Source organism: Paramormyrops kingsleyae, chromosome 5 (assembly GCF_048594095.1).
Source record: "Paramormyrops kingsleyae isolate MSU_618 chromosome 5, PKINGS_0.4, whole genome shotgun sequence".
Taxonomy (NCBI): Eukaryota; Metazoa; Chordata; class Actinopteri; order Osteoglossiformes; family Mormyridae; genus Paramormyrops; species Paramormyrops kingsleyae.
The window spans coordinates 18,632,234-18,646,614 of NC_132801.1; the positions used below are offsets into that span (position 1 = coordinate 18,632,234).

Consider the following 14,381-nt stretch of genomic DNA (forward strand, 5'->3'; position numbering starts at 1 on the left):
GGGGGGAAAAAAAAAAAAACTAGAAAAGAATCCATCCAGGGTGTCAAAAGTAATATCGGTCCTGCTTTTCCCTTATTTACCGGATCATCTCAGTCCATCTGACGGCTTCCTGCAGCTCCATGAGTCTCTCCTTGTACTGGTTTCGCTCCATCAGCACCCGGGCCATCTCCACACGCGTGAAGCGTTTCCTCTGCGCTGTGGGTATGTCACTCTGCAGAGGGGAGGGGGGACAAACATCACAAATCAATCATCATATCCCAACAGAACGTGAGATTACTGTCCTCCCATTACTGTGCTTCACACCAATATCGCTACTACATGGCACATTTCCCACCCACATCGCATTCCAGTCCAGTCCAAACCAAATGATGAGGATCACCTGCTCAGGTTGAGATACATACTACAAATGATTAAAGGGATATAAATCTTTATAGTTCCCAATACTGACACAGGCAATCGGCCAGCTACCCTCCAATGACGCCGCTATTTGGCGGTTTATTACATTTGCACATCTTATCATTTATTTGTGCTACACTGCACATTTGTATTTATGTCTAGCATCAAAGGGATCCAAATGAAGCGGTATTTCAGCACACTGTAATTGCACATTCGTGAGTTGACATTAAAAGAACTCTTGAGTCTTGTCACAGTTTGCTAAGCATATAACGATGAATCGCGAATCGGTTAAAAATCGATATAAAATGTATGCCGATTTAAAGCGGCTGATGTGGAAAATGAATCGCTACTTTAGGAGTACTTCACGGTACTTTAACAGAAAAACCGGTGTAATATTACATTTGATTTCACGACGTCACTGCGTTTTCACGTCGACGTCATACGTCGGTTTTTGGTTTTGACCGAAGGTAAGATGGCAAGCGAATTTGAAATGGAGGATGCACCACCGGGCGGCGCAGTGGTTAATGCTGCTGATTCACAGCAAGGTCCTGCAAACGAAAACAGCGCGAAAAGCACAGACAAGACAAAAACTGCGTGCAAACATTGTAAAAGACTGATAAACACAAATAGCACAACGGAGATGCTTCAGTATGTCCACCGGCACCACAGTGAGCTCAATTCACCAGCGCCAGAGCGGAGATTATTAAAAGGGCAAACCACGCTAAAAAGCTGCACATGCACGCCTTAGTTTATTTATGATTAAGATTTAAGATTATTTTTTAATTTACTTATTTTGATTTGGGATTTTTTTAAACAGTATTTTATTCATTTTCAGTTGCACTGTTAAGAAAGGACACATTTTGCACAGTTTAGAAAGATAAAGGAATATTTTTGACTAATTTGTCTACAGCTCATTCTGCTAAAAAATCGTATCATGAACTCAATCGTGAATCGTTTCGAATCATGAGTTGAGTGTATCGTTACATACCTACAGTTTACCATCCAATCCCACCCTGGAGAGAGACCAGGGGTGTTTCACAATGTGCGTACTTGACCAGATTTGTGTTCTCTTTTACCTATTTTATGTCATCTTCCATTGCAGATGATTGGTTTCAAAAATCAAGAACAAAAATACAGAGGATGGTAAAAATCCCCAGATGTTGGTCTTGCTCCACCCCAAACATCTCGCCGAATGAGACCAATGCCATGATTCATTATGCCCCAAGTTTGTTCTTGGGAGGCAAGCTAGCAAGACCGGTCTTGCCAAGAACACAAGTACGATCCTTACGCTCTTGGTATTGAGAAACACCCCACAGAGGAAGATTACTCACATCATCCTCCTCCTTTGTCTTCTGCTTGGCCTCCTCCACCTCTGCCCGTACCCTGTCGGGAAAGATGGAAGCGTTTCACTCAATGCCAATGGAACTGGACCACTGTCATGTTAACTCAGCCCACAAGAGCCAATTAAATATATAAAATAAAATAAAAAAGGAGAGAGATACTAGTGACTGATAGTGACAAAAATACCCCAGTTCAAGTAACTATATATAACTATATATTGTCACAGAGGTACATTTAAATGCAAATAAATGGGAGGTGTATATTATCAACAGCTGGCAGAGGGTGCTGTACACACTGGAAAGTCTGACAGGCAGTGTGTGTGTGCATGTGTGTGTGAGATCCAGTGGCATATCATCTCCGAAAGACACTACAGCAAATAGCCGCTGTCGTCTTTGCAGCTTCATATTCTCTTACGGCCTGATGGGGAACCCGGAATCGGCTGTTGTCTTTCGCTAAATTTACAACCTCGCATGCTTCGAACGTCCCTTTACATGTTTCTGCTTGTAAGCTTCACATTCAGCCTCCCTAGAATGCTTTAAGACACTATTCTTGATTTAATTTCGGTCCTGACATGAGAAGATAAACACTGTATTTTGACATTGATTAAATAAATGGTTGTGTTAATTATCAGTTATGCTACTCATGGGACAAGGTCAAGGACATAAGAATATGCTTGGCACAGCACTTACAAAGCCTGTGAAACCACCCCCCCCCACCCCACCCCAAAAAAGCCCTTTTCACTTGCATGCTACTAACATGGTTTGACATACAGTATACACTAGTGGCCAAAATTGTGGAAACACCAAGCATTTTTGGCATCATGCTTTAAAAATTACTATACAAATATTGACGGTAATGTTTATAAACAAAGAATGTTACAAATATAGACTGGACAATTAAAAAAATAATTTGAGTAATAGTTGAATAAAGTTCTGCAATTTCAACAACTTGGAAGTGTTTCCACAATTTTGGTCACTAGTGTATAATAATTCGTAATATATCAAGTTCGACGTAAAGAGAACTTGCTTAAGCCGCACTACTACTGCAGGGACAACGCTGCCCACTGGTACCGTCTCTCGCACCCCCAGCAGCAGGACTGCTGGCACAGAGGTAGGGGCGGATGAGGAGGTAGGGCGGACGAGGAGGTAGGGGCGGACGGGGAGGTAGGGGCGGACGGGGAGGTAGGGGCGGACGGGGAGGTAGGGGCGGACGGGGAGGTAGGGGCGGACGGGGAGGTAGGGGCGGACGAGGAGGTAGGGGCGGACGAGGAGGTAGGGGCGGACGGGGAGGTAGGGGCGGACGGGGAGGTAGGGGCGGACGGGGAGGTAGGGCGGACGAGGAGGTAGGGGCGGACGGGCCACTTCCTGCGGGACACTCACTTCCTGAGCTCCTCCTCCAACTCTTTGTTCTTCTCCTCCAGCTTGCTCTTGGCCTGCTTCACAGCCTCCAGCTCGCACTGCAGCACCTCCCTCTCACAGGACAGCTCGTCCACCTTGGCGATGAGGTCATTCTTCACCACGTTCAGGGCGTTCCTGTGCGGGGAGCGGGCCGAAAAGCCGTCGGGGATGGAAACTGGGACACTATGCCGTCTGAAATGCCTCAGGAGGTCAGTGACAGTGATTTACTGCTTCATGCATTGATTATAGAGCATGTATGTATTCACATTACAGCAGAGATCCCCCCTCTCTCCCATGGAAATAACACATTCACCAGAGAGCTACACTCTCTCTTCAGGCTAATTTGAATATTTTACCATGTGTTCATGCAAGCCTCTTCAATTAATTCTTGACAAATCCTACTTATACATTTCATGCAGCAATTTCAAACATATTAATTTTGCAAGGAAATATAATGTGTTATGATTCATTTTCAAGTCTGAGAAAGACCAAGCACTTCAACAAATTATTTCACAACACAGGCAGGTAATAAGCTTAATAATGAAGTATTAAGGACCTCAGATCTGGAATAATTTACCATCAGCAATAAAACTTAACAAATGTTAGGGTTTAACTCTTCAACACACAATCCTTACTTTGTTTCCAAAAGCTGTGTGTTCTCCTGAATAAGGTGCTCGACTTCACGGCCCATACCTTTAAAAATAAGAAATTAATACGTAAATAGGTAAATAAAAGAGGAAGGCTACCAATCTTATCAAGTAATAGAACAATGCCCGAAGATGTCACAATCAAACCTCTGCCCTTCCCAAAGCTGGCTTCCCATATATATATATATATATATATATATAAATCCAAGAATCCCAGGCAAGCAACCAGAGTCAAAAACACATAAGCAACGGCAAGCAGGGATGAACGCAGATGAGCAGGTCTCTTACTAAAGAAATTAAGGCCAGAATAACCCGTGCAATGCATGTAAAGCAGAAAAACAGAAGCACGCGGAGTTGTGAAAAGACAAGGACACTAAAGCGATGGCCTAGGAGTTGGCTGGAACCTGGAAGACGAGGAGTCAGTCTGTCCGACCTTCAGCGACAGGAGAGGACAGACATCAGAGGACACAATGACACTCTGACAGGCCGAGTGGAAGGATTCATTTTGTCTTAGTTCATGCAAGAGTGATTCAAGACCACAGTTTAAACTTGCGAAGAAAAGTATATTCACTGGAGATGTACGTAAGAACAGAACAGTTAAGACCACCATGGGTATGCTACACGTTATGCCTGTGCGGTGGTCAGCAGTCCGAAGTAAGACACCCTTCAGAAATTCATTAAAAAAACGTTCCTCTCGGTCAAATGCGCCCACTCCGTAACACTGTACCTCGTCCAGTGAACTTCATCAGTTCATCGTACGGCCAACACTGCCAAAGCCTTCCTTCACTGCAAGGGCCGTCTCAACACAATCATACCATGTAATTATTAACCGATGACCCAAAAGCATCGTACCCTGGGGTTATTTTAAATGCCGCTCGATAGCCAGAATGAGGCCAACTTAGTAATAGTTAAAGTTCAGCTGAATGATAGGCCAACTTGCAGAGAGTGACAGGAACAAGTGGACAAGGACACAAAATAAAAGTAAAAGCAAATAAAAGTGAGTTTTGGGAGACTATGGATGACGGGAGTTAAGCGAAGACGAGTGAAGTCATACACACCAGAATATTCCACTGGGAGAAGGAACAAGAGCAGAGACAGGAGACAGCATGGAGAGAGAAAGCCTGGTTAGTGTCACTGGCAACGTATGCATGAGGACAACCCCCAGCGAGGGCCGGTCCCCGTGTGGGGGCAGGCCGGTCCGCGTGTGGGGGCAGGCCGTCCTACAGCCAGCACTCTCGCCCTCGTTAAATCTAGGAGGCCTGCGTGCTTGGAGCCCTCAGCCTAAAAGCAGGCTGGGTTTCTAGCACATTCACATGCAGAGAGGACAAACAGGGCGCAGTGTGTTTAATACAGGGAGAGAAGAGTGAGGAGACAGAAACAGATGACATAGGACACACCACAGTCTCTGCATGGGGCCCCACCATACAGAACTTTAACAGCAGCTAATCCAGTTTGCTCTCCAGCATAATTAGTAACTTACTGTGCAAACCACAATCCATCATAGTCCTCCACCTAAAATCTCACTGCACTGCGGTTTAACGTGCTGTTAAAACCTTATGTGATTCCTACTGGCATCCCTTTAAATTCACATGTGGCTTCTCAGGTCTTGTTTTCCTGTCGTAAATACAATCAGAGATGAACATGACCGCCATCAAAACATCTTACCCAGCAGGTCAGCCCCCTCATCTACGTCTCCAATAAGGTCCGTGCCGGCAGAAGAGAGCTCCTCAAAGAGCGACTCGGTATTGCGATCGAATGCCATGTTCTCCACACCCTTGACAGGAGTACTGGAAACACATAAAACAAGAAAGATTTCATTCAAAAGAGAACTTCAGTTAAAACAAAATCTAGAACAAAAATAAAATGCCTGCAGGAAATGGAGACTTCAAACTATAGCTAAGATAACCATCCAGTGAGAAAGCCCATGGCAGATGGGAGGCACCAGTATACCCAGTATACCTGGCCGCCTTGTAGCTGCCGAGGTCCATGTCAAGCTCTGGGGTCGACTCGATGATAGCTTGGACCTCCGACTTCTCCTCATTGTCACTTAAACCTGGAGAGAAGGATACACACAAGAACAGCTGCAACATCACCTGCTTTAAAATGTTCATCACCAGCTAGAAAACTCGTTCCATCTGAAATATTCCTGTGTTCACTCTGGGGGGGGGGGGGGCAGAATCTTCCAAGCATATTAAACTTTCATTAAAGATCATAACCACTGAAGGACTACATCTGTAAATACTACATGATCTCCCCCTTTATGTGGCCGAAGAGCCCAGCTTAAAAAGAGGCCTGATCTTCATGTTCATCCCACATATGGTGATGATGAGAAGCAGCAGAGCGACCAGGGGGGGGGGGTTGCTGGCAGGGCCCCTGTCACCCGGCACTCCCCTCGCCTATCGCTCACCTATGGAGACAGAATTGGTCCCTGGGGCGGCCTGAACGTCAATGTTCTTACTGCTGTCTGGCTTCCTGCTCCTGGTGTTCAGGTTCTTGCTCAGCCCCTCTGCCTCCTCTTTCTGGGGCGCGTCCACAGCGGCCATGGCCACGTCCGAGGCTGCCGTGGACGCGGGGGTGGCCGACTTGGAGACTCCTTGGCTGACGTCAGACAGCTCATCCTGTGAAGACATCCCCACACAACCATAACAGGGTCACATGACATATGGACGAGCTGAGCTGAAGCACAGCACGGCCACAAGACACCCAAGAACAGGTCCTGATGTGGCACTTTTCATTCTAACCAGATTAAGTTTGGATACCACACGACTCCACTGATTACAGACAGTCTGAGAGTATCTGGGGGCCGCAAACCAGAGCCTCTGCACTGTGTATTGGTCATGCACTAGTAGCATGTTCCAAATTTATGGTCATTTTACACAAAAAATATGCTCGCTCAATGTAAAAGAAACTTAAATCGAATTATCAAATTGTAGGGCTAAAGCGTAACCCCACAACATTTCGTTAAAGTTTATCATTTAAATCGTGCAGTAATCCAAAGCTTAATCATAAATGACTATCAAGTTCAAACTTCTGCCAGCAGGTTTTTCTTGTGCTATTGACAGGCGTGATCGGTCCAGCGCGTCCATCGGCTTGGCTTTGAGCGATGGAGCGAGGGATACGGAGGCAAGGCCACACGGGACGGACCGCGACCACGTACCCAAGGCGGCACGTGATCTCCGAGACTGGACACACGAGAACGGCACCACAGAGGGAGAACACACACACAGACACACCAACGCAGAGCACAAGACAAAATACACTCAGGTACCGCTGTGTTTGTCTTTCTCGCACTGAAAAAGAAACACACTTTTGACCCACAAAGCACTTCAGCGGTACAAAAAAGGAAGGTAGAAATTACTACGAAGCACAAATCAAAACCAAACCAGCTACAGCTACTGATTTGTGGCCACCTAGGTGAGGATTAGTGGCTGCAAGATGCTGTCTACCAAGTGACACACTGAGAGTGAGAAGCTCTACGACACAACGTGAGTGAATCCATGCAATGGAACCAAAATCAACCTTCTGCATGCAACCAGAAAGTTCAAATTCTCTTAATGTGATATCAGCATATTTAAAGTTTTCCTTAAAGTGTGTTTTTGCAATGTTAATTGGTCAATTTAAAATGACACTGGAGTTTGTGATCCAACACAAAACGCTTCAAGTCTCTGCGGCTTAAGTGGTTGCATGCAGCAGTGTAGAAACCAAAATGGAGGGGTTTGGATGCACAAGGAAATACAGCTATCGGAAGACGATACAGCAACACACAGCTACAGGCCAAACAACAATCGAATCGGACCACTACTGCCAGAATGCGAAATCGTCACTCCTGCAGCTACGGGACCAACTACCTTGCAGTTGTCAGCCAGTGAATTCCCCCAAGTCTCCAGTGAACTCTTACCCTCCCTTTTCCTTAGAGAATCTTCTGCCTCCAACTGCTTGGGGAAGAGAATTACAGTGAAGTGCACGTTCAGAGCAGCGCTAATGCAGCACGCGGCACCCTGCTCCCCCAGGACAGGTATCAGCAGCTCCAAACAGAAGCACTGCTTCACCATACAGAGGAACCACAGCTTCACCTCGCTGCCAAAGCAACGACAGGCATGTTTAAGCAACACGCCATTTTCATGGGTTCTTCTGCATGGATAAGCAAGAAAATGCAGGAGAAGAATACACAAGTCTCTGTGAGGCTCAGTGGCACATCGTCCATCCAAACAATGCCAAACCCTGGGCTGTAACACCTAAATATTCTGGGTTATGGACTCAATGACAAATGAAAGAACACAACATATTCCAAAAAAATACACGATTGAAAAAAATTTAATAGAAAAGAATATTTTCTGAATCAGTTCCCTAACCCCTTCTTCTTAGAACTGTAAAACAAACATTTTCAGGGTGAAATTTGGATGTAACAATGAAGACACACATCATACCATCCATTAATGCTTGTACACATCACAGGAAATGTACATTTAATAAGAAAAACTTCAGAAACACTCCTTTTAGACGTACCACACAGTGACACTCTTCTTAAGGCACACAGCATATAAACTCTCTCTGTGCCCCTTTACCACTATTACATTGCAGCTTCACAATATGACTGTAAACTGGAAATTGCACTAATTGCTTAGAACTGACCAGCAAAGCAATCGAAACCAGCAAAACTACATAAACAAACCAGAACTTACTGCAATGACAGATAATAAAAATATTAAAACACGATTAATTACAGTCAGCAATTACTCTCCTCCCCAGCCACATCCTATGGGATCATCTCCTCCCCCTCCTGCTGTTAGCTAAATGGCATCATGGCCGTCTCCGGTTGCCATGGCGCTGCCAAGCTACCATTCAGCTCCAAAAGCTCTTCTACTGAGACATAGGAGCCCAACCTGAGAACAGTAACAGCGTCATTGGCAGGCTTATTGCTAAATTATATTATTCAAACAAGCAATTCATTTCTTAAATACTGCTGATGAGAGTTATGAGTGACTAGACTGTCATTGTGATATCAATAACTTGGGTAACATACTGTTCACAAAGACTGGGTGTGCATGTTTATTTATATATCTGCACACACGGGTTGGGTATTTGCACACTAAACACTCTGTATCTGAATGCCTGTCAATCTACACACTGCAGAGAGGGAGGTACACAAGGGGCAGTGTTCCGGCGTGGGTGAGCGGTAACAGCCGGCCGCGACCAGCGGGATCATGGGAACGGAGACGCGCCTTTGTGCAGCAGACCCAGGCTCACTTAAGGAATGCTGCGTTCAGAGGCACAGAGCGGCGGCCAGAACACACAGACGTCTTATAGTGCCGCCATTGTACTACAGGCATCCACGGGCTAACAGCACAACATAACATCTTAGCTAAACCAGCAGTCAATACTGTTTTTGTCAATGTAAAGTTTGAACTGCTGCTAAATAACTGCTGAACTTGCCTGTCAATCAAACATGGAGTATGGCAACACAATGAAGTCCCATAATGGCCAGAGAGCACGGCGGGAGCCGGACGCCCATGGCCCCTGCACTCTGCACTGCACTGCACTGCACAGCAGCATGGCCACCTGAGCAGAGGCCTCACCTGCCGACACGCCACTGCACTCCACTGCCGCATGGCCACCCAAGCAGCGGCCTCACCCGCTGACACACCACTGCACTCCACTGCAGCATGGCCACCCGAGCAGTGGCCTCACCCGCCAACATGCCGCTGCAGCTCACTGCAGCATCCGAGCGCGTAACGCACTCCTCGCGATGCAGATGATGCCCGGGTTGGGGGGGGAGGTGCCCAGGAGAAGGAGGGCATTTCAAGGTCAGCCGCACGTCGATAAACGACTCCAGTTACAGACTGATTCAGAGCCATCAGAGTCCTCTTGGGGTTCGACTTCAGGACTGCTCTGGGATGGAGCCCAAATCCCAGAATGCTCTGAACAAGCGTCTGCTAGGGGCCCCCTCTGGGGCTGGTCGATCGCCAGTTTCTGGCAGGGGGATGAAAAGCCCCCCCAAAAGATCTAGTACCCATTTTCTGAAACCGCCTCTCCCATTCAGGGTCGCAGGAGGTCCGGGGTCTATCCCGGATACTGCAGGCTCAAGGCAGACCACCAGAAGACTGGGGGAAAATGAACAGCTATGGATACGGCTGGACAGGCTCACTGCATTACTTATCCATCAACAAATTCATACAAACGTGAATGTAATATTCATGAACACTGAATATTCATGAGGGCCTGAGAGGCAGGCCGATCGTGGGCCGTGCTGAGGACGTGGGGAGAGGGGGTCTATCCCAGGGCCCCAAAAGCTGGCTCCTCCCCCAGGAAGTGGCCTGATCTGGGGTACAACGGCCACAATGAACTGGAGCGAGGAAGGCAGCAGTGCCAGGATGGCTCGTTCCCAACGAGCAAATTAGCCCACAGAAAAAAGGCGACAGACAAATATAAAGAGCCGTTTTTTCGGTCAATACCGCACTTCAGACACAAGCGCTGCTCGCTTTCCAGACCCAATCTACCGACAGCACTGGACATCAGAGCCTGCGCGATGGAGCGCCACCATTTATGTCACAGCACTATTCCGGAATCAAGCTGACAAGTAGAAAATGTTGACAATCTGCAATCTTGAGAGACAGGGACGCTCAAAGATGGTCAATGCCACTCACTCACTCAACGAGGGAGACGTTCTGCTGGAGGCAACGGCGAGCTGCTCACGCACCTTGAGGCTGGTGTTGGACCGCGGGTGGCTGAGGTCGTTGTACCTCCAGGCGTCCGTACCGGGGGTCTCCGCCCTCTCTCTCTGCAGTTCGGGGGTGAGGAGGGCATCTCCTCCAGGCAGGGGGAATATCGCCAAAGACACGGGACGCTCCTTTCTGCGGACGGACAGGGATAAGCAGAGCTGCTTCAGATGGGTGTCAAAGGAAGGTGGGGAGGTGGGCTTCATCTGTAAAGAGACCATGACCAGCCAATCGCACAGGACTGTCCACTTTGGGAAACGGGGCTGTGCTTTATAACTTACCATGTCAGGGGCAAGCTAACACAGCTCAGGTAGAACATTAACGTGATTTAGTTCAACGCACCCTAACCCCCTACATACAATATGTACATAAAATGAACAATTTACATTTAAAAACATTGGCCATTTGCAAACTTCACTGACTTGCAGAAATACTCCGCCGTCAGGATGTACACTGTCTGATCTCCATGGCGACCAAACATCATCCCATTATACTGAACAATACCCAGCACACATTACACCCCCCCCCCCCCAACATGAGAGAAAGCTCTAGATTTTTCAGTATCTCAACAAAAACAAACACTAAGCCCGCAAGCGGACATGAAGTCATGGCTCTGTTGCTGTGTAGCAGTCCTGCCTGCCTGCCTGCTCCTCTAGCTAGCCAATGATGTCAGTTTCCCCTAAGCATCAAGCCTTGTGGATGTGTGGGGGAGGGGAGATTCCCACACGGACAGCATGGAGAAAAACAAACAAGCAGCCACAGAAGGGCAGCCTAACCTACACTGCGCAAGAGAAACATCAGTATTACGCAGCGAAGAACACAGTGAAACACAGAGAACACAGTGAAACACAGAGAACACAGCTAGCTGTGGCGTTTTTAAATCAGCTGCTATTCTCACGCGTCCAACCAGCCTGCAGCTGAACCCCCAGCTGTCACTCTCTCCCTATCAGTGATATACAAACACATCTGGTATAATAAAGGCCCAAATGCTGATGACATGGTTTCTTACTGAAGAAGGGGTCAGTTGAAGGGGTAACGCTGCGAGGATGTCGGCAAACAGGCGTCATTCAGGTTACGTTCACGCACCGCTTGTGCCCAGAGGCTCCGGGGCAGGAAAGGGAGACTTGAGCAGATTCATGGGGGAGAACATTATCTGCAGTGTGAGCAAAGTGTCTGGGATTCACAGTGCCACAGGAAGGGAAAGGCATGACTTCTCCCCCAAAGGGTGAAGCGGACCTTCATTGAGAAGGAAGGTGCGATGTTTGTAACGAGCCAAAGTTTCGATTTGAAACTCCGCAGGGCGATGACCACCACGAGTCTCGATTCACCGCCACTATGGCAAAGCTATGACTGCAAGTTCATCCATCCATCCATCCATCTTCCATAATTTAACCCCTCATCCAGGCCTGGGTCACGGCAGAAAAGGGGCTGGGAAGCCCCCTGAAAGCGGTGGGTCTCTACGGACGCTTTGCTCCAATGCAGCAGGACGTGACGCAGAGCCAGGGCCCGGAATGTTTACAGTCGCTCGGAGCGTGAGCAGTTTACTAACACGCCACGCACATGCCGGCGAGGATGCAACGTCAGGAAAAGCGTCCACGTAACCGGGGTGACGGTCTGTCCTCCAGGAAACACGAATGCTGCAGCTGAAAACTACGGCCACAGAGGAATAACCATGCACAACAACAACAACACACACACACACACACACACACACACAGACAGACACACACACAGACACACACACACACACACACAAGCACTAAAGGGGTTAGGGTTGCTGAAAGCACAGGACGGGCACATAGACCCGACAGAAAATCAGCAGCCAACAGCGACTCTCAAACAATAACCCACAACAGCAGCCTGGGGGGGGGGGGGGGGCTTCACAGTTCAAAGGCAGGACAAGCGGCCCTTTGTAGTGCGGCGGTGATGCATTGTTAATACGACAGCTCTAAACCCGAGGACATTGGATTAAAAATAAAATTAAAAACACAACACACGTTAAAATGCTGAGAGGGGTCAGCATCCCCCACGGGTCTCAGGCGGGGAGCCATTTTAGACGCCTCTCTCAAAGCGCTGGCGTCTCACTGATACCGTGCGGTACGAGAGCGGGAGGAGCGGGGATGCGGGGGACACGGGGGAGCGTGCGGAGCAGAGGAGGGGAGAGAGGAGGGGAGGGAGAGGGAGAGAGCGAGCGCCATGCGTACCTGGAGGAGATCCGCGGCAGCGACTGCGTCAGCGCCGGCAGTCCGGTGGACACGGAGTAGTGCACCAGCAGCAGGACGGACAGCGAGACCAGGATGGCAGAGTTAATGACCACCGCCCCGCCGACAAAGCCGAACACGAAGAGCAGCATGCACCCGGGGCTCATGGCTGTGCCCTGGCATGGTGGGGGGGGGGGGCTGGGGGCGACGCCGCTGACGTGGGAGCGCCCGCGTCTCTCAGCTCTGTGGCAAGAGGCACCGTAACATCGTCGCCGTCATCTACGCAGGAACGGGGGGGGGGGAGCAGATCCTGACCGACGGACGGATGGTCGGTCACCCACGGCGGCTGCCTTCCTTTGCCCGCGCTGCCATGCTGCCCTCTCTCCGCTGCTCAGACCGGCTCCCGCTCGCTCTCTCCGTCACGCTCTCTCACTCGCTTGCCCAGCATCGGCTTATTAAATATTCCTCCCCTCACACCCCCCCCCCCCACCCCACCTCAGCTCATTGGCCAGAGGACAAAAGAGAAGAAGAAAAAAAAAAACTAAGTGAAGACAGCTCTGCAGGCTTTGAAAAGCCGAGGGGCTCGAATAAAAACTCAGTCAATCAGCAAGCCCAAGAGGCCAGGCTGAAATCTGCTGATAAGAGAAGGAGCGGCTCGAGTGGGTCTCTGTGCGTGGGTGTGTGTGTGTGTGTGTGTGTGGGTGTGTGTGTGAGCGCGCAAGCGCAGTCAGAAATATCATCAGCTATATTAAACTGCTGAGAGCTGTCTGTCTCCATAGCTCGGTGCTGTGGATGTATCTGAGCTGTGTTAGCTTGCCCCTGACATGGTAAGTTATAACAACATGAACAGGCTTTATTAAAAAAAAAAATTTAAATCAGGACACTCATTTCAAATAATAAAAAAACCCATTTGAATAACAGACGAACAAACTGCGCTGTAAGTCCTTCTGCCAGCCTGCACATGCTCTTCTGCCAATCCCCAAATGCTGCGAGAACGAGAGAAGGACCCGAAAGCCCCCCCAAATCGGAGCACTGACCCAAGCCCTGAAACACGCCTTCTCCTGAGAGCGGGGGCCAATCAGAACTGCATTACGCATCAGGACGCACACATACTGCTCTGTATAGCACAGAACCAAGCAGTTAACCTGACTGAATTCTCCAACCCTGTCTGAAATAACACCCACTGGCTGGGTCCAGGGGCAAAAAGCCTGGCTGACCTTCTGCTGGAGGAAGTCCACACCACACGGGGCTGCTCCTTAGCGACCTCCTCCCGGAGCTCGGATTGCCTGCTCCGGCTCTCAGCGGGTCCCACAACATGTATGCTTGTTGTTTGCAGTTATAATGTAATAATCACTTTACACAACCATCGCATGCAGGGTTTCCCAAGCCGGTCCTCAGGGACCCCAGACAGTCCCTGAGGGAGCGAGAATGTGGACTGTCGGGGGGGGGGGGGGGGGGGGGGAGCAAAAACATGCACCATCTGTGGGTGCCTGAGCGGCGGCTTGGGAAACACTGCTTTAGAGAACTTTGCTCGAGCCCCCACCTACTGCTCACATGACTCAGACAAAGCCCGCCCCCACCAGAGGATTTAAAAACTCTGATAAACAAGGGACAAGCCCTTATATTAAGAACAGCAAACTAAAAACCCATAAACACAGAGAAAGACAGGAGAAGAGAAGCCAT

General features: G+C 48.8%; 1 protein-coding gene across 14 annotated transcripts in view; it reads right to left on the reverse strand.

Annotated features, from left to right (window-relative positions):
• The window catches only part of spag9b (sperm associated antigen 9b), a 52,962-nt gene that overhangs the window by 13,803 nt on the left and 24,778 nt on the right, over nt 1–14,381 (reverse strand). For 5 of the 14 annotated variants that reach the window (XM_072712309.1, XM_023831205.2, XM_072712305.1 and 2 more), the window contains exons 5-13: nt 10,479–10,632; nt 7,630–7,716; nt 6,189–6,399; nt 5,741–5,834; nt 5,447–5,568; nt 3,770–3,827; nt 3,117–3,269; nt 1,728–1,779; nt 81–211 (exon numbers count right to left, since the gene is read on the reverse strand). In XM_072712309.1, the coding sequence (XP_072568410.1) occupies nt 81–211; nt 1,728–1,779; nt 3,117–3,269; nt 3,770–3,827; nt 5,447–5,568; nt 5,741–5,834; nt 6,189–6,399; nt 7,630–7,716; nt 10,479–10,632 (1,062 nt within the window). Of the gene's footprint in view, nt 1–80; nt 212–1,727; nt 1,780–3,116; nt 3,270–3,769; nt 3,828–5,446; nt 5,569–5,740; nt 5,835–6,188; nt 6,400–7,629; nt 7,717–10,478; nt 10,633–12,701; nt 12,890–14,381 lie in introns of those variants that run through there. The other 9 variants (XM_072712313.1, XM_072712314.1, XM_072712311.1 and 6 more) reach the window with 5 other exon arrangements.